This window comes from Bos grunniens, chromosome 7 (assembly GCF_055505025.1).
Source record: "Bos grunniens cultivar Pamir isolate PY7600 chromosome 7, Bosgru_T2T1.0, whole genome shotgun sequence".
Taxonomy (NCBI): Eukaryota; Metazoa; Chordata; class Mammalia; order Artiodactyla; family Bovidae; genus Bos; species Bos grunniens.
Window position 1 is genome coordinate 44,718,585 of NC_141171.1, and position 24,328 is coordinate 44,742,912.

At 44.8% G+C, this 24,328-nt stretch overlaps 1 protein-coding gene and 1 long non-coding RNA gene across 12 annotated transcripts in view; one reads left to right on the forward strand and one right to left on the reverse strand.

The window, feature by feature from the left end:
- Window positions 1-24,328, forward strand: part of LOC147369365 (uncharacterized) — a 166,979-nt gene that overhangs the window by 128,098 nt on the left and 14,553 nt on the right. The window contains exons 3-4 of one of the 2 annotated variants that reach the window (XR_015167402.1): window positions 16,451-16,611; window positions 21,463-21,574. The exons of the other annotated variant lie outside the window; for it this stretch is intronic. This is a non-coding gene — a long non-coding RNA (uncharacterized LOC147369365). Of the gene's footprint in view, window positions 1-16,450; window positions 16,612-21,462; window positions 21,575-24,328 lie in introns of those variants that run through there. 2 annotated transcript variants of the gene reach the window in all.
- FSTL4 (follistatin like 4) overlaps window positions 17,864-24,328 on the reverse strand; it is a 550,514-nt gene continuing 544,049 nt past the window's right edge. For all 10 annotated transcript variants that reach the window (XM_086411566.1, XM_086411561.1, XM_086411567.1 and 7 more), the window contains one exon: window positions 17,864-23,956. In XM_086411566.1, the coding sequence (XP_086267692.1) occupies window positions 23,251-23,956 (706 nt within the window). In that variant the 3' untranslated portion in view covers window positions 17,864-23,250. The remainder of the gene's footprint in view (window positions 23,957-24,328) is intronic.

Here is a 24,328-nt window from a genome sequence, read left to right on the forward strand (position 1 = left end):
TATCATCACTCTAAATTTTTTTCAGGTAAGTTGCCTGTCTGCACTTAATTTTTTTTCTCTGTGTTTTTTATCTTGTTCCTTCATCTGGAACATATTTCTCTGTCCTCTAATTTTGTCTCAATTTCTATGTTGGTGGTTTCCTTTCTGCTGGCTGCTGAATCATAGCTCCTCTTGCCTCTGGTGTCTGCATACTCGTGGGTGAATTTGGTGCAGGCACTTGTGCAGGTTTGGTGGGAGGGACTGGTGCCTGCCCTCTGGTGGGTGGAGCTGGGTCCTGTCTCTCTGCTGGGCATGGCTGTGTCAAGGATTGTGTTCAGAGGTAGCTGTTGGCTCAGTATGGCTTTAGGCAGCCTGTCTGCTAATGAGTGGGCCTGTATTTCTATCCTCTGGTTAATATTTGGCCTGAGGCATTTCAGCACTAGAACCCATAGGCTGTTGGTCTTGATGCCCTAATGATGACCTTGGTAAGAGCTCACACTGATCAGTATTCTCTGGGGCCTCTGCCACCAGTGTCCTTGCCTCCCCAGTGAGCCACAGCCAACCCCCGCAACACTAGGAGACACTCCAAGAATTATAGTTACATCCAGCCTAGGCCCCTTGGAGTTACTGCTTTATGCTGGGTCCCATTGTACATGAAAGCTTGTTTGCAGCCATCAAGAGTAGGTTCTCTCTTTCCCCCAGTCTTGTGGAGGTCCTGCACTCAAGCCATGCTGATCTTCAAAGCCAAATGTCTGGGGGCTCCTCCCCCTGATGCCATACCCTTGAACTAGGAAGCCTGAGGTGGACTCAGAAATCTTGTGGGAGAACCTCTCCCATATGATTACTTGCCACTTCGTGTTTCACCGTCCCTCCACCTCCCCCAGGAAGGTATGAGATTTGATTATATTGCCAGAGAGCCCCTCCTACCATCTCCTTCTACCATCTTCTTTGTCTTTTGTTGTAAGTTCCAGTCTTTTTGGTCAATGGTCATTCAGCAGTTAATTGTGAGTTGGTGTTTGTGAGAGGAGCTGAGCTCAAGTCCTGGTACTCTACCATCTTTTCCAGAATCGAGGGGCTGCTCCTTTTAGTTTAGATGCTTTCTCTCTGTCCTCAGTGTGTGCTGGCCCTTATCCCCTTGATATCAGATGTGCAGGTGCAGTGGCCCTTGCACACTCCTGGAATGGCAGGGGCGGGGCTTGGGGCCTGCTTGCTGGTCTCCTGTGGGTGGCTGTGGTCTGAATAGTCCTGTGGCAGTGGGGGAGGCACTTGATGCTTGCTCGTGGGTCTCCCAGGGGTGGCTGCTCTCTGTGCACTTCTGGGACAGCAGTGCTTGGGACCTGCCTGTGGGTCTTGTAGTGGTAGCCCAAGGCTAACTCTGGAGCCCACTATGGCGATGGCTCTTTGTGTCTGCCCTGGGAGCTCCTGTACATGGTGACCTCTTGTCTGGGAGCACTCACAGGGAAAGAAGTTCTTATGGTGGTCACACCCTTCTCCTTCTTGCCCCCAGTAATGGCACCTTGCCTCTCTGGTGGGCCCAGACTTCTTTTGAGTACATCCTCAGTTGCCCCAGTCCAGCCTCTTTGGGCTGTGTCTGTGTAGCCGATTCCAGTCTTCTCCCTGAGTCTGACCTCTGAAGCCTGAACTTCAGCATTCAGCTCCCACTGGCACTGACGGTCACGTCCCTCATGCTGGGGAGCGCAGGGCCTTGGGTGCTGACCTTCTGTGCAGGTTACTCTTCAGTTTGCCTTCTGCAAGCTGGTCGCTGCGGTCTCCTTCTGAGCTCCAAAGCTCCTCCTCCATCCAGGCTGAGCTCCACCCCAGTGAGGGGACTTCCCAGGGTCTAAGAACCTCTCCTCCTCACAGCTCTCTCCCTGGGCACAGGCCTCATCATGATCCCTTTCCTTTTCTTTTTCCTTTTGTCCTACTTGGTTATGTGGTGGTGTTCTTGCCCTTCCAGGATTCTGAAGTCTTCTTGTGGTGTTCAATAGGTGTTCTATGTGAACTGGTCCACTCGCAGATGTACTTTTTAATGTTTTTGTGGGAGAAGGTAAGCGCCCCATCTGACTCTTCTGTCTTCTCCATCCTGTCCTCATTTTTAATTGTTTAAACTATTTGGAAGTGGAAATGGGGAGTCTCTCCACTCAGTCCCAGGGCTGTTCTAATGTTGAGGCTCCATTGGTCACCTGGGGCTCATCCATATCCTCCTCAGCATCCTGCCCTCAGCTGAGCTGGGAGCAGATGCCTATATATTTTTAACAAATTAATTAATTTATCTTTGGCTGTGCTGAGTGAGTCTTGATTACTGTGCGTGGGCTTTCTCTAGTGGCAGAAAGTGGGGGCTACTCTCTAGCTGTAGTGTGCAGGCTTCTCATTGCAGTGGCTTCTCTTATTCTGGAGCATGGGCTCTAGCGTGTGAGGGCTTCAGTGGTTGTGGTACACAAACTTAATTGCCCTGCAGCGTATGGAATCTTCCTGGACCAGGGATAGAACTTACATTCCCTACATTGGCAGATGGACTCTCAACCACTTGGACCACCAGGGAAGTCCCTAATGCCTATATTTTAAAATTGAGGTATAGTTAATTTACAATATTGTGTTAATTTTTGAGGTATTTCCAAGTGATTCAGATATATGTGTTCTTTTTCATTATGGTTTATTATAAAATATTGAATACAGTTCCTTTTGTTACTAGGGAGGACCCTGCTGTTTATCCATTCTATATATAATGGTTTGTATCTGCTAATCCCAAACTCCCATTTCATCTCTCCCCTGCCCTACCCTACCCCCACTGGCAATCACAAGTCTGTTCTGTGGATTAATGACTATATTTTTATACTGTCTTATTATTTGATACAGTAAATTCCTTCAGCTTTTGTTTTGAGTTTCTTAGCTATTTGTGGCCTTTCAAACTTCTATAAATTTCAGAATTAGCTTGCCAAAATTACCTCTTGAAGTTATGATTTAGATGGTTATTATTCTATAAATCAGTTTGGGGAATATTAACATCAGTATATTATTAAATTGTCCAATCCATCAACATTGTATATCTCTCCATTTAATAGTGTCAAATACATCTTATATACCTTTGTTGATTCTATTCCTGGACACTCTTTTAATATTATTGTTAATGGTATCTTTCAAAATAATAAATTTTATTTTTATTGTTTGTGATAGTATATAGAAACAGAATTGATTTTGTTGTTGTCCTAATTTTTTAATCCAGTAACCTTACTCAACTCTCATTAATTTTAATAATATATCTTGTATATTCATTAAAATTTTCTACCTACACAGTCATATAATCTTTTTTTTATTTTTTATTTTTGGTTTGTTTGTTTGAAACCCTTATACTTTTTATTGCAATTTCTTATCTTATTGATCTGGCTAGAACCATGGTGCACAGGACTGAACTGAAGTGGCAGTAAGTGAGATCTTTGTCTTATTCCCTATCTGAATGGGAGCACTTGCAATTAAAAAAAAAATTGAATTTACTTATTTTATGGCTGTGCTGGTCTTTGTTACTGTACTCAGGCTTTCTCTAGTTGCAGTGAGAGGGGCTACTCTTCATTGTGGTGCAAGGACTCCTCATTGCCGTGACTTCTCTTGTTGCAGAGCATGGGCTCTAGGGTTTGTGGGCTTCAGTACTTGTGGCTCACAGGCTCTAGAGCACAGGATCGATAGTTGTGATGCATGGGCTTAGTTGCTCCATGGCATGTGGGATCTTCTCAGACCAGGGATCGAACCCGAATCTCTTGCATTAGCAAGTGGATTCTTTACCACTGAGCCAACAGGGATGCCTGCAGTTTTACTATGAAGAATGTTTGGTATAGATTTTTGTCTCTAATAATCAAGAAAGTTTTATTCTGTTTCTACTTTGCAAAGAGGACACCGTGAAAGTGAATGAACTTAGAATTTTTGCAATGCCTTTTCTACTCTCTCCTGTCTTTTAATCCAATAATGTGGTAAATTACATCAATTATTATTTCCTAATATTAAATCAACTTTGCATTTCTGGGATTAATTCAACTTAGTCATAATGCATTATCCTTTTTCTAAGTTGCTGCGTTCAGTTTGCTGATATTTTATTTAGGATTTTGATATATATTTTATGAGTAAAATAGGCTTGTAATTTTTCTCTGTCTTGAATTCATCTTGTTAGGTTTCAATATGAAAGAGTTATTCTAATATCACAAAATAAATTTGTAATTTTATTGCTTTTGTTGTATTGTCTGGAAGAGTTTGTGTAAAATTGGAAATGGTTAATATTAATAGAATTCATTGGTGACACTGGCCTGGAAGTTTAAATATTTAAAAAAATTTTGAGATAATTGTAGATTTGCATACAGTTGTGAGAAAGAATATAGAGAAATCTTATGTATCCTTTACCCAGTTTCCTCCAAAAGTAATATCTTGAAAAATCATAGTATAATCTTAAAACCAGGATCTTGACATTGATACAATTAAGACGAAACATTCCCATCGCCGCAAGAATTTCCCATGTTGTCTTTCATAGCTACACCCAATTTATTCTCACCCTCATACCCTTTCTTAATGCCAGATGACCACTAATGAGTCCTTCATTCTGCCATGTCAGGAATGTAATATACGTGGAATCATGTGTTCAGGATGAAGCCTTATGGAATAGGCCTTTTTAGTCAGCATAATTCTCTGGAGGTTCATTCAGGGCTCTTTTGTGTGTCTGTAGTTTGCTCCCCTGTTTTGCTGAGTAGTGTTTCATGGTGTGGATGTGCCACAGTTTGTTATGATTCACCCTCTGAATGAAGAACATCTCAGTTCTTTCCAGTTTGTGGCTGTTATGAATAAAGCTGTAATGAACATTTGTATGCCCCTTTTTTGTGTGAGAAGATAAATCTTAATTTCTATGGGATAAATGCCCAGGAATGTAATTATTGGGTCATATGGAAGCTGAGTGCTGATTTTTAAAATAAAAACCCTGCTCAACTGTCTTCCGTTTTATGTGCCGATCTGTAATATATGAGTGATCCAGTTTTTCTGCATCCTCAGCAGTATTTGGCTTTGTCACTATTTTTTATTTTAGCAGCATAGTATTTAAGCAATTCTGCTATGTGTGTAGTGTTATTTCATTGTGGTTTCAATCTATATGTCTCTAATGGCTAACGGTGTTGAACATCTTTATTTTATTATATTTTATCCTAATTAGTTGAGATAATCGACAAAGGTAATTAAGATAATTATCAGATAATAAGATAACAGTTAATTGTTCATTAATTTTAATTGACATATAGTTGATGTACAGGCTTCCCAGGTGGTACTAGCGGTAAAGAGCCTGCCTGCCAATGCAGGAGACGTAAGAGACTCAGGTTCCATCCGTAGGTCAGGAGGATCCCCTGGAGGAGGGCATGACAACCCACTCCAGTATTCTTGCCTGGAGAATCCCGTGGACAGAGGAGCTGTGGTGGCGAGCTATGGTCCATAGGGTCATAAAGAGTCGGACGCAACTGAAGCGACTTGGCACAGATAGTTGATTTACAATGTTGTGTTCATTTCAGGTGTACAGTAAAGTGATTCAGTTATACATATATATACGTGTATGTGTATATATATACACACACACACACACATATATATTCTTTTTCAGATTCTTTTCCATTGTAGGTTGTTACAAGATATTGACTGTAATTCCCTGTGCTATACAGTAGGTCCATGTTATTTATCTATTTTATATATACTAGTGTGTATCTGTTAATCCCAAACTCCTAATTTATCCCTCCCCTCTTTTCCCCTTTGGTAACCATAAATTTTTTTTTTTTAACATCTTTTCATGTACTTATTTACTATCTATGTATCATCTTGGTAAAATGAGTTTTGGAGTTTTAGAATTCATGTCCTGGGCCCATTTTCTAGTTGGTTGCTATTTTACTGTGGATTTTGATTGTTCTTTATAAGAAGAACAAAGTTAGTAGTCCTCTGTTGGATAGATCATTTGCTAGTATTTTATCCTAGTCTGAAGTTTATCCTTTCATTTTTTTAACAGGATTTTTCACAGAACACAAACATTTTAAATTTTGGTGAGCTCTAATTTATCAGATTTTTCTTTATGAAGCATGTCTTTGGTGTCAAGCCAAGAGCTCTTTGCCTAACTATAGCTCTTGAGTATTTTCTACTGCTTTTTCTTTAAAAGTTTTATAGCTTCATCTTTTACATCTAAGTTCATGATCTATTTTGAGTTAAATGTTTGATAAGATGTGATATGGGCTGAGGTTTTTTATTTTTTCGCCCATGGATATCTAGCTGCTCCAGCACCATTTGTTGAAAAGTCTCTTTCGTCCACTGAGCTGCTTTTGCACATTTGTCAAAAGTCAGTGATGAGTGCATTCCCAATTATGTTGCCTTATTGGAGAAGGAACTGGCAACCCACTCCAGAGTTCTTGCCTGGAGAATCCCAGGGACAGAGGAGCCTGGTGGGCTGCCGTCTATGGGGTCGCACAGAGTCGGACACGACTGAAGCGACTTAGCAGCAGCAGCAGCAGCATTCCCGGTTATATCAGTCAGAGTCTAATCAGGAGACCAAGTCTACACCCATTTGAATGGCAGAAATTTATATAAAGAATTTCTTAGCTAGTATCAGGTGGTTGACTACTAAAAGAGATTTGAGGAGATTCTGTGGCATCCAAAAGTACCAAGTACCAAAAGCTGCTGATACTGTCCCGGAAGACTGGGTGATGGAAGAACTAGGACCGAGGAGGGAGGCCATATCTTATCCCTCCATGAAGATGAGATGCAAACCGATGAGAGCATGGGTGCTACAGGAACACACAGACTGCTGGCGCTGAAGGAAATTGCTAGAGTCAGTGAGCCACAGTGGGTTTGGCAGGTGGAGATGGTTGCCTGAGGCGCGGCTGGAGTTGCAGCAGAGGAGGCTGCTGGCAGTGGGAGTGTGATCTGAGGCCCTCTGGCCAGACTGTCACAAACGTGTACTCCAAGTGAGGAGACCATGGCCGGTGGTGGCCCTGGAAGTTCAGCTGGCCTGATGTGTGAGGATTGCTGAAGTAAGTACCAGCGAGTTTTCCATAATAGTCCTCTGGCTCCTCGGCTTAATGAAAAGGAAGGAGAAGTGGATTCCAAAAGGAAAGTCCCTCTTCCCACTGCTGTTTCAGAGTCTCCCAGAGCCCTCTAGAGAAAAGCGGAACATTGAGGCAGGTGGCCCAGGGGAAAGGCACGCAGAGCTCATTCAGCTCCAGCATTACAATGAAGAGGAAAGGAGGGTGGGTTGGGGTTGAGAGATAATCAGTTGATAACTGGCACACCAACTTGAGGGAAGGTATATTGGGGTTCTCCAGAGAGATAGGACCAATAGAAGGTACCTATGGATGTGGGCAGGTATCTGTCTGTCTGAAAGGACTGGCTCACATGGCTGTGGAGGCTTGGCAAGTCTAAAATCTGTAGGGTAGGTGGCAGCTGGAGACCCAGAGATGAGTTTATGCTACAGTTTGGGTCCAAAGGCAGTCTGCTAGAAGAATTCTCTTTTCAGGGAGGTCACTTCCCTATTAAGACCTTCAACTGACTGGATGAGGTCCACCCACGCTATGGATGAAACTAAAACTGTTAAGCCGCCAAGTCGTGTCAGACTCCTTGCACCCCATGGACTGTAGCCTGCCAGGCTCCTGTGTCCGTGGAATTCTCCAAGCAAGAACACTGGAGTAAGTTGCCATTTCCTCCTCCAGGGGATCTTCCCAACCCAGGGGTCGAACCCAAGTCTCCTGCATCGCAGTCAAATTCTTTACTGTCTGAGCCACCAGGGAAGTAATCTGTTTTACTTAAAGTTTACTGATTTAAATATTAATCTCATCAAAACACCTTAACATAAACATCTAGAATAATATTTGACCCAATATGTGGGTACTGTGACCTAACCAAGCTGACACACAAAATTAACCATCACAAGAAGCATTCAGCATTTCACCATTAAAGGTGACATTAGCTGTAAGTTTATTAGCTGTAAGTTTTCTGTAAGTGCCTTTTTTCAGGTTGAGGAAGCTCCTTTCTGTTCCTGCTTTGCTGGGAGTTTTTTAAAAATTATGATTGGGTATGGATACTTATCAAATTAGTTTTCTGCTTCTCTTAACATGATCATATGATTTTCCTGTTTTTACTCTGTTATTGTAGTAAATTACATTGACTTTCAAATGTTAAGCCAATCTTGCAGTTTGGGATAAATTCTAGTTGGTCATGATGTATTATTTTATTTATGTATTATTGGATTGAAATTGTTAAAATGATGCTAAGGAAATTGGTATCTATGTTCTTGTTCTTGAGAGAGATGAGGCTGTGTTTTTTTTTTTTTTTTTTTCTTTTGTCTCATTGGATGAGTTGGGAAGTATTCCCTCCTCTCCTATTTTCCTGGGAGAATTTTTGTAGAATTGGTACTGCTGCTGTTGCTGCTGCTGCTGCGTCGCTTCAGTCGAGTCCAACTCTGTGAGACCCCGTAGACGGCAGCCCACCAGGGTCCTCCATCCCTGGGATTCTCCAGTCAAGAACACTGGAGTGGGTTGCCATTGCCTTCTCCAATGCATGAAAGTGAAAAGTGAAAGTGAAGCCACTCGGTCGTGCCCGACTCTTATCGACCCCGTGGCAGAATGAACCAGTGAAACCATCTGGCCTAAAGTTCTCTTTGTGGGAAAGTTTCCATTTATGAATTAATTTTCTTCAATAGCTGTGGAGCTATACAGATTATTTCTTCTTGAGTGAGCTTTAGTTATTTGTCCTTTTGAAATTTGAGTGTCAGTTTGATTAGTGGAAGTATAAATATGAATTTCAAACTGTGGTGCTGGAGAAGATTCCTGAAAATCCCTTGGATAGCAAGGAGATCAAACCAGTCAATATTAAGGGAGATCAACCCTGAATATTCACTGAAAGGACCGATGCTGAAGCTGAAGCTCCAGTATTTTGGTCATCCAATTCGAACAGACGACTCACTGGAAAAGTCCCTGATGCTGGGAAAGATTGAGGGCAGAAGGAGAAGAGGGTGTCAGAGGATGAGATGGCTGGACGGCATCACCAGTGCAATGAACATGAACTTGGGTGAACTTCGGGAGATGGTGAGGGACAGGGAGGCCTGGCGAGCTGCAGTCTGTGGGGTCGCAAAGAGTCAGACATGACTGCGTGACTGCACAACAAATATAAATTTATATTGATATTTCCAATCCATATTTAAATTGTAGGACTTTAACTTCTGGAATTGATGTTTGTGTCTCTTGTGTGATAACACAAGTTTTCTGTAGTCTTTAATGTTGCTCTTTGATCCTGTTTTCAGCTCTGCAGGGGCAAATAAAATTATGAACTTACTGCCCCTGTTGTGCTTGGATTTGTGCATATGAAGTCGTTCTGGCCAATGAATTGTGAGGAGGAATAGAATTTTTTCACTTCCAGGCTAGAGCACTTAATTCCTGATTCCTGGCTTCAATTCTCTTTAGTTTAGCCTCAGCAGTTATGGAAATGAATTGAGATGGAGTGTTTTTAAAAAGTATTTACTTGTAGTTTATTTTTAGCCACGCTGGATCTTGGTTGCTGCGCGGTCTCTTCTCTCATTGTGGAGAGTAGGGGTTACTCTCTAGGTGTGGTGTGCCGGCTTCTCATTGTGGTGGCTTCTCTTGTCGTGGAGCGTGGGCTCTAGAGCACTCAGGCTTCAGTACTTGTGGCTCCCAGGCTCTAGAGCACAGGCTTAGCAGTTGTGGCCCGGGGGGTTAGTTGCTCCACGCCATGTAGAGTCCTCCCGGACTAGAGATCAAACCCGTGTGTCCTGCATTGGCAGGTGGGTTCTTTACCACTGTGCCACCAGGGAAGCTCTGAGATGGAGTTTTTATCAGACTGGGTCATTGAGAAACTGTAATGCACAGAGCATCCTAACAGCCCCCACTGGATGTAGGGAATGGGCAAGAAATAAATCTTTGTTGTTTCACGCCACTGAAGGTCCAAAGTTGATTATTAGCGCAGCAAAATCTCCTATCCGGATTGATACCATTTTTAATTTGCTTTATCTTGCTAAATGCATAAGATAGCTTAAAAATACAAATATTAAAAATAATATATCATTATAATATATACTATACATGTTATAATAGTAAATATTATTAGCAATGACTATTTAGTGAAGTTGAATATTTTTTTGCAGTTCTTTTAGCTTGGAAGGAAAGTTATGATCAACCTAGATAGCATATTCAAAAGCAGAGACATTACTTTGCCAACAAAGGTTCATCTAGTCAAGGCTATGGTTTTTCCTGTGGTCATGTATGGATGTGAGAGTTGGACTGTGAAGAAGGCTGAGCACCGAAGAATTGATGCCTTTGAACTGTGGTGTTGGAGAAGACTCTTGAGAGTCCCTTGGACTGCAAGGAGATCCAACCAGTCCATTCTGAAGGAGATCAGCCCTGGGATTTCTTTGGAAGGAATGATGCTAAAGCTGAAACTCCAGTACTTTGGTCACCTCATGTGAAGAGTTGACTCATTGGAAAAGACTCTGATGCTGGGAGGGATTGGGGGCAGGAGGAGAAGGGGACGACAGAGGATAAGATGGCTGGATGGCATCACTGACTCGATGGACATGAGTCTCAATGAACTCCGGGAGTTGGTGATGGACAGGGAGGCCTGGCCTGCTGCGATTCATGGGGTCACAAAGAGTCGGACACGACTGAGCGACTGATCTGATCTGATCTGATCTTAGCTCTTAATCTGCCTACTAAGGATGAGCGAACTACTCATCCTTAAACTACCCATAGCAAACTACTATGTCCCGAAGTCCCTTGAATTTATTTTCTTTCTGTGATTGTGTTACCTATTTTATATTTTGCTGAGACATCTTTAAATCTTAGGCTTAAGATTTTTTGAATGTGGATGATATGAGTTTGGTCTGCAGATGTGGTTATGACTCTGCAGGACCTTTCTGTTCTTCTCAGCCTTAAAGCAACTTTCCTTGAGGTTCCCTGGGGCTGGGGTGGGGATGCTCAACTTGTAGTTCACCCTTAGCCTGAGAATATAACTCTTTGGGGCCCGAGCTTTCTATATGAGAATGTGTCCTGGCAGACTCCTTCCCGTTACCTATGAGGCTGTTGAAATGAAAGCCTGTTTACCTGGATAGACAAGTGCTCTCAAGAAGATAGCCTGACCACCCTGCTTCTGTCTCTGGGTTGACTTTTACTTTTTCATGCTCTTCTCACCTACTTGGTGTTTAGGAAGATGTTCTCCTTTGAGAATTGTTTATCTAGCATTGTTAATGGTAGAATTGTCTGAGTGTTTGAATCTGCCATATGCTTAGGAAGGAAAGTCTGACGATTGGCTCTGAGGTAGGAATTGATGAGGCGTTTATGTGGTGGTGGTTGGGCCATAGGAATGATTCCACTGCCTTTCCATCAGCCTTCATCTGCTTTGTTTTTCTTTCTTCAAGTTGCATGCATAAGGATAAGGTAGGCTCAGCTCTGTCGTCATTGATTTTACCTGGGGGATGAGTGCTTCCGTTCACGGTGCCCCCATTCACCAAAGACAAGAGTCCTTCTTGTCCTCACCTGACCCAAAGGGAGCAAGAGTGCTCTCTGCTGTGCACCTGTGTGACTCACTAGTGGATGTCGATGTTAGATTTCTCTTAATACAAAAGTGGTGTGCAAAGCTCCTTGCAGAAATTTTAGAAAATGGAAATAAATGTATAGAAGATTAGCCTGCATATTATCCCAGAATTCAGTGATAAACATTTGGGTCCATTTCCTCTCTAGTATTCTTTTATCAAGGTGATAATATACAGCATGAGTTTGTTTTTTTTTTTTTTTAGTATCCTGAAACAACAGTAATGTGGTTAACTAGCAGTATATCAGCTAGTGCTGATTCAGATTGTCCTTGGGTTTTCAGAAAGCCTGACCAGTGTGTGCAAAGGGCTGTGGCTCCTTTTAGGATTTCCTTGGGGTATCATGAGTCACACTCTCTTATCCCGCAGGGCTGTTGAAAGTCTCCCTGTCCTTGGTCGATCTGGGGGTGCATTCTGCCCTTTGTGCACTGAGGGGGCACTGGTGGTTGTCACTTGCCATCCTTCTTCCTGGGCTGCTCAGGACACTGTCCAGCAGTTCTTCTGGCCACTGCTGACCAATAGCTCCTCTCTGGTAACTGGGTTCATGCTGGCAGAAAATTCGGGCTTGAAGGGATGAACTCTGATGGCCAGTGGCCTTGGAGAAATGGGAGCTAAGGAAACAAACTCATTTTCTGTGAACATATAAAAATAGTACCTTTGTACACATAAAGATAATACCCATCTAGACTTGAGAATAATATAATATACTATTTCATCAAATTTAGTTTTTAAAACTTTGATACTAATTTTTAAAATGGAAGTACAGTTGATTTACAATGTTTCAGGTATATAGCAGAGTGATTCAGTTTATATATATATATATATATACTTTTATTATTGGGGTATAATTGCTTTACCATGTTGTGTTAGTTTCTGCCTTACAACAAAGTGAATCAGCTATATGTATACATATATCCCCTCCTTCTTGAACCTCCCTCCAACCTTCCAATATATACATGTACTTAAAATATATATATATAAATTTTTTTCAGATTCTTTTCCATTATAGGTTATTCTAAGATATTGAATATAGTTCCCTGTGCTATATACTAGGTCATTTGTTGTTCAGTTGCTCAGTCATGTCTGACTCTTTGTGACCCCGTCTGACTCTAATGACTGCAGCACACTAGGCTTCCCTGTCCATCAACAATGCCTGGAGTTTGCTCAAACTCCTGTCCATCGAGTCGGTGATGCCATCCAACCATCTCATCCTCCGTCGTCCCCTTCTCCTCCTGCCCTCAATCCTTCCCAGCATTAGGGTCTTTTCCAATGAGTCAGCCCTTTGCATAAGGTGGCCAAAGTATTGGAGCTTCAGTCTGAGCATCAGTCCTTCCAATGAATATTCAGGACTGATTTCCTTTAGGATTGACTAGTTTGATCTCCTTGAAGTCCAAGGGACTCTCAAGAGTCTTCTCCAACACCACAGTTCAAAAGCATCAATTCTTTGGCGCTCAGCTTTCTTTATGGTCCAACTCTCACATCCATACATGACTATTGGAAAAACCATAGCCTTGACTGTACAGACCTTTTTCAGTAAAGTAATGTCACTGGTTTTTAATATGCTGTCTAGGTTGGTCATAGCTTTTCTTCCAAGGAGCAAGCATCTTTTAAATTCATGGCTGCAGTCACCATCTTCAGTGATTCTGGAGCCCAAGAAAATAAAGTCTGTCACTGTTTCCATTTCTCCCCAATTTATTTGCTATGAAGTAATGTGACCAGATGCCATGATCTTAGTTTTTTGAATGTTGAGATTTAAGCCAACTTTTTCACTCTCCTCTTTCACCTTCATCAAGATGCTCTTTAGTTCCTATGGACTGTAGCCCATCAGGCTTCTCTGTCCATGGGAATTCTATATCTGTGATTTTATTTCTATTTTGTAAATATGTTTATTTGTATCATTATTTTATATTCCACATATAAACAATATCATATGATATTTATTTTTGTCTTCCTTATTATGATAATCTATGATGATTCATGATAATGAATTATTATTTCATTCTTCTTTATGACTGAGTAGCATTGGAGAAGGAAATGGCATCCCACTCCAGTATTCTTGCCTAGAGAATCCCAGGGATGGGGGAGCCTGGTGGGCTGGCAGAGTCAGACATGACTGAAGCGACTTAGCAGCAACACCAGTATTCCATTATATATAGGTACCATATCTTCTTTTTTTAATTTTAATTTTTTAAATTTATTTTTTAATTGAAGGATAATTGCTTTACAGAATTTTGTTTCCTGTCAAACATCAACATGATTCAGTCATAGGTATACATATAACCCCTCCCTTTTGAGCCTCTCTCCCATCTCCTTCCCCATTCCACCTCTCTAGGTTGATACAGAACCCTTGTTTGAGTTCCTTGAGTCATACAGCAAATTCCCACAGCCATCTGTTTTATATATGGCAATGCAAGTTTCCATGTTACTCTCTCTGTACATCTTACCCTCTCCACCCACCGCCACTGTGTCCAAAAGTCTGTTCTCTATGTCTGTTTCTCCATTGCTGCCCTACAAATAAATTAATCATTACCATCTTTCTAGATTTCATATATATGCATTAGTATATGATATTTATCTTTCTGACTTACTGTACTCTGTGTAATAGGCTCTAGGTTCATCCACTTCATTAGAACTAACTTAGATGTCTTTCTTTTTATGGCTAAGTCATATTACATTGTATATATGTACCACAGCTTCTTTATCCATTCATCTGTTGATGGACATTTAGGTTGCTACCATGCTCTAGCTATTGTAAATAGTGCTGCAATTAACACTGGAGTACATGTGTCTTTTTCAATTTTGATTTCCTCGGAGTATATTACTAAGAGTGGGATTACTGGGTCACATGGTGGTTTTCGTCCTAGTTTTTTAAGGACTCTCCATACCATCTTCCATAGTGGCTGTATCAATTTGCATTCCCACCAACGGTGCAAGAGGTTCCCTTTTCTCCACACCCTCTCTAGCACTTACTGTTTGTAGACTTTTTGATGTTGGCCATTCTGACTGGGGTGAGGTGGTATCTCATTGTAGTTTTGATTTGCTTTTCTCTAATAATGAGCAAGGTTGAGCATCTTTTCATGTGTTTGTTAGCCATCTGTATGTCTTCTTTGTCCATTCATCTGCTGATGGACATTCAGGTTGCTTCCATGTCTTGTCTACTGTAAATAGTGCTGCTGTGAACATTGGGGTTAATATTAATTTTAGATTCAGGCATAGCCAGCCCTGGCTATTGAAGAATTGTGGCTCTGGGATCACCTTCTAGCCACCATCCAATTTCTTTGAGGGCCCACTGACCCCTTGCATATGGGGGTATTTAGACCCCAGGCCTGTTGGTCTTCTCTTTTCACTCCATACCTGCCACTAGGGCTTGCATACCCTCTACTTCTCAGTTCTCTTTCTCCTGTACTCCCCTACCTCCTGACACCAATTCTCATCTTTGTTTGAATATGTCCCCACTGCACGCGGTGCAGTCCAAGCTTGTTTGGATACCCCTTGCCTACCTGGCTTCTGCCCCTATAACCCCTGATAGAAGCTTCTCTCTGGTCCTCAGAGTCCCAGGGTTTTGTGCTCAGAGGAAGGGATCTGTGCAGGACCATCTGTCAGTTTCTGCCCACCTCCTGTAGGGGCATCTGCCTTCTCTGTCTCTCCTCTGACAACCCTTCCTCACTCCCTGAAGACAGCCTTGTCTTGAGCAGGGTGCTCCCAGGCTCCAGGTAGCTGGATGTGTGAGCCGTGAGGCATCTGAGTCCTGGATGCAGACTAGCAGAAGACTCACTGCTCTTGGCAGCCTCTCTCTTTCCTCCACTTAACCTGGACACTCTGTGGCCCCAGTGCCCGGCTGGGAAGAAGATGCTTCCCAGAGCCCAGTGGATGCTCTCTGTTGCCACAACATGGCACTCCACCATACAGTCGTCGGCCTTGCTGTGCTGTGACCACCCCTCGCAGAGCTGTTGTGCCTGCGGTCGGTGCCATTGTTCTCCACTCCTCTCTCGTGTCAGCCCTTTGCTGTTCCTGTTTGCAGGCAGGCTCTCACCCCCACTGTTCTTCACTCAGGACTTCCTGTTGACTTCCATATCTGGAGAAGGGATAGGCTACCCACTCCAGTATTTTGGGGCTTCTCTTGCGGCTCAGCTGGTAAAGAATGTGCCTACAATGTGGGAGACCTGGGTTTGATCCCTGGGTTGGGAAGATTCCCTGGAGAAAGGAAAGGCTTCCTGCTCTAGTATTCTGGCATGGAGAATTCCATGGACTATATAGTCCATGGGGTTGCAAAGAGTTGGACATGACTGAGTGACTTTCACTTTCTCCAAAAGAGCTCTTCCTCACCAAGCCCCCTGCAGGTCCCTCAGTGATCTGTGTGCCAGTGGTTCCTCTTGGGTCCATTTAACTCTTTATAGACTGTGGGCTACACGTGGGCCAGACCTCGGTACAGAGATGGTTCTTGGAAGATGTTGGTTGAACAAGAGAGGGAATACATTGTGAAGGCTGTGGAGGTGTTCTGGCTGTGGGTAGAGCTGGCAAGCCTGCCCTCCTCCTCCATCTCCCAGACTTGGAAATGTGGAGCCTGGGACCAAGTGCTTTGCTATCTCTGAGTGGCCTCCTTTCAGCCTGGTTAGGAGGGAATGTGTGAATACTGGGTAGGATAGAAGTTTCTCTCAGCTGTTTGGGGTGGGTCTGATGGTGGGCTTCAGCTTTGCTGTCCCAGCACACCCTCAGTCTCAATACCTGGCATCCTGGGGATTGTGAGCCTGAAGGAGAAATCCAGAGTGTGTGCGGTGATAAGCCCAGCCTCTGTGGGCAGTGAGCAAGCCGACTGCTGCTGTCTGCTTTTGATCAAGAGTTTTTGGGTTCTAATGAGATACACTTTCTCTTGCTTAGGGGGACTGGCCAGACCCCAAATCTTCAGGAAGAGTCTGGGCAGTCGTCTCTTTGAGACAGAAGTTCATGCAGAGCAGAGCCCCTAGTGTGTGTGGCCTGTGCCCCTTGGGATCTGCATAGAAGTGAATCTGGAGCAGCTGGGGTTCCATCTTTTTGTCAAGGTGGGTATTGAAAGGAGTAGGTTTACTGGTTAAGAGCATGTGTTTGGCCCTTGAAGACTTGAATTTGAATCCTGGCTCTGTTGTTCTGAGCCTCATTTTTTCTTTGTTTATAAAATAGAGATGATAATAGTACCTCCTGCCTTGTTGGGTGTGGTAAGGTTTAAAGACAGATGCTTATTAAGTGCTTATCACAGGGCTGGGCACAAAGCAGTTTACTTCCTCAGGAGGGTGGGGAGCAACATCCTGCTTGTGTGATTATGATAGTTAATTTTGTGTCAACTTAGCTAGGCTGTGGTTCCCAGATACTTAGTCAAACACTCTTCTAGATGTTTCTGTGTATTTTTTTTTCAGTGAGATTAACTTTGTAAATATTTATTTGGCTGCTTTTTGGGTCTTATTTGCTGCACGCGGGACCTTTAGTTCTCGCACGTGAACTCCTAGTTGTGACGTGTGGGATCTAGTTCCCTGACTTGAACCCCTCAGACCCCCTGCATTGGGAACATGGAGTCTGAGGCACTGGATTACCAGGGAAGTCCCTAGATTTACTGTTAAATCAGTAAACTTTGAGTAAAGCAGATTAACCTCTGTAGTGTGGGTGGGCCTCATCCAATCAGTTGAAAGTCTTAAGAGCAAAAGACTGAGCTCCCTTGAAGAAGAGGGGATTCAGCCAACAAACCACCTTTGAACTTGAACTGCAACTCTTCTCTGGGTCTCCAGCAGCCCACTTACCTTAGAGACACACACACTCTCTCTCTCTCTCAAGAACTTGCACTGCTGGTCATGGTGAAGTAGACTTGAAGCTCACCAAGGCAGGGACCGTGTCTCCTCTGTGTGGCCCTTGGCCCCCTCCCTAGCACCACGTGGCTCATGGCAGGTGTTCCTCATGGGTAGCTTGGTGATTACTGAGCACTTCATACATTCTGTATCCCAGTTGAAAGTCTACTGCAGTGAGAAACAAGGGTGACTGGAGTTGAGAGTGAATTAGTCTGGGGGCTGGGGTGGATTTTAAGGGCATTGCAGGGCAGGTGATGAGAAGTTTTGGACCAGATGTCAGTTGTGCATTTTGGGAGCTGAAACTTCGACATGGGGAAGAAATACATCTGGGGTCAGGTGCTTGCTTTGTCCAGCCTCTTTCTGGACTGGGTCAGAGCAGGGGCCAATTTGCCTTGACCATCATGAACCTATACAGGCCTGGGTTGCCTTAATCAATCCTCATTTTAACAAGTGCACATAGACTGGCACCAAAAAAAGGTAACTTTTTTCAAGTTTTATTGTAAAATCCTCAGAAAAAGAGCATTTACAATGACAATACTTTATGATAATCTGTGAAACATCTTTCTGTCAAGTGGTACTGCAAATACACGGCGTGTCCAATACTGTGCGATACGTTAACGTAAACTCAAACTTATTTCCAATGCCACATACAGTTACTGTGTTGGTACAAATTTCTACTAAAGTTGATGTATTAAAAATAATTTATATATATTTTATAAATAAGGAAAAATTCACATGTATAGTAATTACAGGAGACCTTTGAGAAATACCAGTGATTACAGAAAATATATTTTGGAGTCTACACAACTGCTCAAAATAATGTAATCTGCCTCGACATGAGAGATCTGGAAGTTTTCTGAGGTGGGGCGGGAGGAGAATCCTAACGGGACAAGCGGAGCGTGTGTGTGTGACTTCATATTGTGAGGGTCGTTCACTGGACTACAGCATGAACACAGCGTGTGTGACACTGCAGCAAAATTCCATGCCTAGTCTGCTTTTAGATCATCTCACAGGTCTTCAGGAAGCATGAGCAGATGGGGAGAGGGGTGGTGTACAAAGGGTCCAGGAACGAGAAGGGGCCTGGCCAGTGGCAGGCAGTCAGGGTGTGGGCTGGGGGTACCACAGAAGGCTGTGCTGTGGGTCTGGGGTGCAAGGGGGCTTGCAGACTGCCATCCCTCACCTCTCTGAAGCAGCTGAAGGAGCCAGGGGCCAACAACTATTAAAGCTATGACAGATGTTATACGGGGCAGCAGATGAAGGTTTAGAGTTAGGAAATGTCTCAGGCCCCATCTCCAGCCAATTTTTCATGGTTGCCTTTCCTCAGAAATACTCTTGAAGAAGGTGCCCCCAGGGGGCAGCACTGTCTGATCCTGCCTTGGTGACAGGTAGAGAGCCACATGTCACCAGGTGGGAGTAGAGGTGAGTCAAGTTATTTTCATGGCATGTAGGCTTGAGCCCTCTACAGCCCTTTAGGGCATGGCCTGCTCCCTGGGGCCATAGGGGTGAGCTTGGGAAGAGGGGTGTGTGAAGTGTGGTTTTGTGCAAAAACCAAGCACATGCTCAACACTCTCGTGCTGGCTAATGAAGCCTTGCTGTGAATTTTGAAGTCAGTCCCTGCTCTTCCCTATCTTTCATAATTTCACACATTGTGTTTGGTTAAATTCCCAGTACTGCTCACAGGAGACCATTATTACTGGGCTCCCAGTGTCTGCTGTGTGGCTGGTGCCTAAATCCTGAAGGTCCAGATAAGACACTCAAATCCTCAAGTGGCTCGGCAGGTAACCTGGTGTAGACTAAAGGAAGTGGGTTGCATTCCACCAGGTATTTGGGGTCTTGTAGTCACACCTTGAGGATAAATACTATGCTTTTCCCCCTTGATTCTTTTAAGCCCCTCTGTTCTATATGATCTCTATGATTTTGGAGAGCAATCAAGGCAGCTAATGACTTTCTTGAACAAAACTGCTTTGGCTGTGTGCCAATCTGGGAGCAAATAGTATAGGATTTGGGCGGATGAATGACTTTTCACATGTACCCCAAAGCCAGGAAGCAGCATGCAAAGACCGCTGGGGGAGCTGGTGTGGTGATTAGGTGAGTTGGCCCTTGAATTGTTGGAGTGGTTCATGAGCAGGAGTCTCCAGGCATAGGAAGGAAGCGGGAAACAGAGTACAGGTGAGGATGGAGGGATGTAGCTCAGCCCTTCAGGGCTTGGCTGAGATGGCATGGTCTCCATTCCTGTCCTGCAGTTTCTGTCTGATCATAATGGACTTCTCTGACAGTTCTGAGTTCTCTTTAGTCTTGCTCATCAAACTCCAAAGGGCTGTGAGCTAGGGCTTGGGGGGTGTGATTTGAGCAGCAAGGAGTTGTGTCCCCATGGGTTCTGATTGCACTTGGAGTGGGATCTGGGGTCCTGGTGGGGAGAGATGGCAAAGGACTTCATGTCAGCATCATTGTCATCCTACTTTGCCCGTCTGGTGTCTTGGTTTGGAGTGCACATTCCGGGGGGTGCTAGGTGAGAGGAAGAGGAGAATGTGAGGTAGATTGGTGGATGTGTAGGAGAGAGTTGGGAGCAGTATCAGTGCTCCTGGAGGCTGGCTTTTGAAGAGGAGGATAGGGGAGCGAGCTGTGCAATGTGATAATGAAGAGGGTGCAGCATCCATGGTATTTGAATGAAACACACTGTGGAAATGAATCAGATTACTTTTTAAGCCCCGTGTAGAAAAATATATCCATTGTGAATCTGTTTTGCAACTCAGTTCTGAAATCTCCACTAGTTCACAGGTTATTTGGTCAACAGAAAAGAAGTGGGGCCACACGAAGTCAGCTCCAGGCGGCTTTCCTCTGTGAAGACTCAGCTGTTACAGTTCCCTAGGGTGGCAGGTGGTTCTCGGCTTTATCTGGGCTTGAGAGCTGTCCTCCAGGACACTAATCTGGAGCTGGGAGGCTGAGATTGGGGTAGGAATCGCAGGGACTGAGTTTCTGTCTCCTGTGCTGCCGTCTCTAGGTCATAGAATCTGAAGCTTGGTATGAGTGTGGCCCCTGCCTAGACTTTACAGGGCTCTTCCAGCTACCTCTGCAGGCTTGGGGAAAATAGGATCTTGGAATGACTTGAATGAATACTTAAGAAGGGAGCCTGGGCCAGCCCCAGGCAGGACTTGCTGGTTCAGTGTTGTGGGGATGGGATGATGGCGTTGGCCTCACTGTGTGTGACTCACACCCAACCTTCCTTGTGCGGAAGTCCATGCAGGCTTCTAGGAGCAGACAAATCCCTCTTCCAACTCTCAGTCCGTGAATGGCTGGGCAGGCTTTTGGACCCAATACCTCCATGTAGGGTCCTGCTCACTTGGGCAGAAGGAGAACGAGAGTATTATTTCAAATCCTTAACGTCACTATAGGTTTATTTGTGTGTTTGTTAGTCTGAAAAAAAATATCTACGTTGAATTTTTCTGCAATGAATTTGATTTCAAAATCCAGTAATTTTGAAATAGTTTATTACGTGAGTGACTTTGGGGTGACTCTTTTGGTAAAACAAATATTCCTTTACTATAAGTATTAGTAGATAGCTGATGATTCGTGTTCATAAGAAGGATCTTGGATGTTGTGATGACTTCATATCCCAGTGGCTTTCAGACTGTGTTCCATGAAATTCCGCTGGGGCTGAAGTATGGGAGGAAGAGGCAGGTGGAGTCCAGGCCAGCCTTTCACTTGGCTGCACTGCTGAAAAAACATGGACTTTCCTGCCTTTATGAATTTGCAAATTTCACAATTTTCAGGGCTGTGATTCCCTTCTCCTATTTAATTGTATCTGAAATGCTGGCAGCAAGACCTAAACTGGCTATCTCCAGCTTTGTAACTACACAGTGATGACAATGAGAGGCTGATAAGCTTTCCACACTTGAAAGTGGAATGAATACTGGAAAAGGAACAGGTGCCGCTGAAGTCACTCCCAGTCAAAGAGGCCAGTTGCGGCTGGACTGGTCTCTTACTCAGGAATCCTGTAACACAGAGGGGCTGATGTTCTGTCCTGGCAGTTGGTGGGTTCTTCTTCATGTAGACTCAGACACTTTCTTTTTCTTCCAGGGGCTGCCATAATTCAGAAGGTCTTCCCAAAGGAAGAAGCTTGAGAAAGTTGGGAAATTTCAGTGACAGATGTGCAAGCAAATGTGTCAAGAGATTGAGGCAGGAATAATAGTAAAAAAAAAAAAAAGGTGAGATGTGTTTTCCATCCATCCCAGTTATTGTAAAACTAAATAATTAGGTTTTGAGGTCAGTTTCCTCAAATATCTACATATTTTATCTTAAAAAATCTGTGAATGTATATGTCTAGGCACACTCCCGGGAGTTTTTGGGGACAAGAGTATGGTGGACTAAGATGCATGAGACATACCAGAGGACTGGCTGATACCAGGAGCTCTGTGAGGGGGCAGGTGGATTGGGCAGTTAGGTGGGACTGAGATGCTGTATTTCTAGTGAGACAGGGTCTATGTCTCTCTTTCTCTGAAAGAGGCCATTTCTCAGCAGCTTAGGAAAATCATGGCCACGTTGGCAGGAGAAGGCATCTAAACTGATGTTTCTGTGATGGGACCACACCCCTTCCTACTTCAGTGGCTTGAAAAATGACCATTCAAACCTGCTGATGTGCACGAGAAGGGTGTTTAGAGATCCCAAGGGAGCCTCTTCCTTGTTGAGATTCTCCGATATGGGATCTGTTGGGTTGTACTTCTTTGATTGCCCTGGAGAGCCCACCACGTTTGGGAGTACTGGCAGTGGCCTCCCACGTCCTTGTGTGTTCCTGGGGAGATGGGGACCCATGTGTAAGGAACACTGAAATGTGCTGTCTGTGCTTCGTGGATGCAGGGACTTGGGTGCAAGCTGAGTGCGAGGGCCACAGGCAGAAGAGAGTGCGGTTTTAAAGGGATAGCCTAAGGAACCCCACTTGAATCCTTGGAGGAGGGCATGGTTTCTGCATTGAGCCTGGAGGCCACTGTTCTGCACGCACATTTCCAGGCAAGCTTGGTCAGCCCTGAATCTGGGGTACTGGACAGGCTAATACATGTCCCCCTTGAGTGGTGATAAGCAGGCACACAGGGTTTGTCTTGGTCTCTGGGGTCCCAACCCAGAAAAAGGAGCCTTTACCAATGTGGTGGTCTGATCTGCACTTGGGGGTGTCAGTGATGTAGAGGACCCCAGTCCCCTTGATGGCCACTGTCTTCTTTCTGGCTGTCGGGTGTGGGGTAGTGCCTCTCAGAGACGTGGCCTAAGGCAGGGAAGAATACAGCTGGACCTGGGAGAGCATCTTTCTGCTTACTAGCATTTGAGATTATAAAAAATTAGTTTTTAATCAAAATTTCCAAAATAAAGTGAGTGATTTCCCCATCCCCAAGATGCAATAAGTCTTGTTGGCTCTCCCTCAGGCTTACAACAAGTCAAATGGAAAGAAAAGCGAGAAGCAGCTGCAAAGGAGAAAATGAGGTCCAGAGCTCTCAGGCCAGGAGGGAGGGCCCCGCTCCTGGGAGCCCCCGGCTTCAGGCCATCCAGCAGGGTGAAGTCTGGACGGACCCGGTGTTAAAGAATGAGGATGCAAAGGCAACTGACAGAAGCGTCCGCCTGGAAAGCTGGAGCTCCTGGTTCCAGGGCGGCCCAGGTAACGTGGCGCGTAGCTGGGCGCACAATGATTCCTTTACACGGCAGCAGGTTCTCATTGCAGCTCAAGGCAGAAATCCTACATCCTAAAACCCACCCGATCTCTTTAGCAGCGCATACCTTACACTAGGAAACTTGCGAGGAGACCAGTGTTGAACCACAAAGCGAATACAGGTTTTTTGCTTTTGTCTGTAAAAATGTACAGGGTGCCTGCTCGGGACTACTTCATACCTCGCCCACCCACACCACCGTGGTCCCCCCCTTCACGCCTGCCACCTCGCACCGTAGTGCGTTCTGTCTCCCGTTGATGAGGAACAGTGACTCCCGGGCGGGCGTGAGGAGGTGCTGCCCGAACAGCCCGCTGTCCCTCACGATCCTGCGGGGCCCTGCCCAGGCCCGGGCTGGCCCTGCGGGCGCGGGCTCCTTCAGGCCCTTTAGCACACCCATCTTGCCCGTGGACAGCTCCAGAAACAGCAGGTCTGGCTCTGTCTCGAGGGTGGCGTAGACATGGTACTGGTCTCCCTGTGTGAAGGAGCGCTGGAAGGCTACATCCGAGACACCCGGGCTCACTTTCAGGTTGTAGAGGGTCCGGATCTCCCCCCGCAGTGAGATCTCCTGCACGTGCAGCTGGGGGCTGCCCGCGGCTGCGCTGACTACAAAGCGCCCATCCGGGGATGTGTGCGGGGTGCCAGTGACCTGGCCGTTGGGTCCGACCACCGCGTCTGTGACGCTGTCGATCAGCAGCTGTGGAGAGGCTTCAGAAGAGCTGTCCTGCCGGCACTGGACGAAGAAGTAGCCGCCCAGGTGGGTGTGGGCCATGGCCTGTGGCAGGCAGCCGTGGCTCTGCAGCTTGATGGTCTTGAGGGGCATCAGCGTTTCCAGGTCGACTTTGTGGATGGCAGGGTCAGACTTGTTGAAGATGAAGCCGAACCTGGGAGGGGATGAAGACTGAGGTCAGAAGGCCGGGGGGTTAAGGGATCTGCCATTTGTCTTAAACGATGGCATCCTTTCTCTTGTCCTCTATCCTTTGCTGATCTAATAGCCTGTTAATAAGATCTATTTTGCAGGAGATGGTTTCATAAGTGATCCATCTATGATCTCAAACCAAGTGCAGTTGAGTTACAGACTGTCCCTGGATTTATGCTCCTATAACATGCACACATCTTTAGAAATGGTGAAGGAGTGGAATTATGCCTTCAGCAGCTCCTTCCTCTGGGGTGTCTTTACCTTGTGCCAGTTGAGAAGTGGTGGGCCCGTGGCTGGAGGGAAAGGACCAGAGGTGTCTGCCCTGACTCTGCCTGCT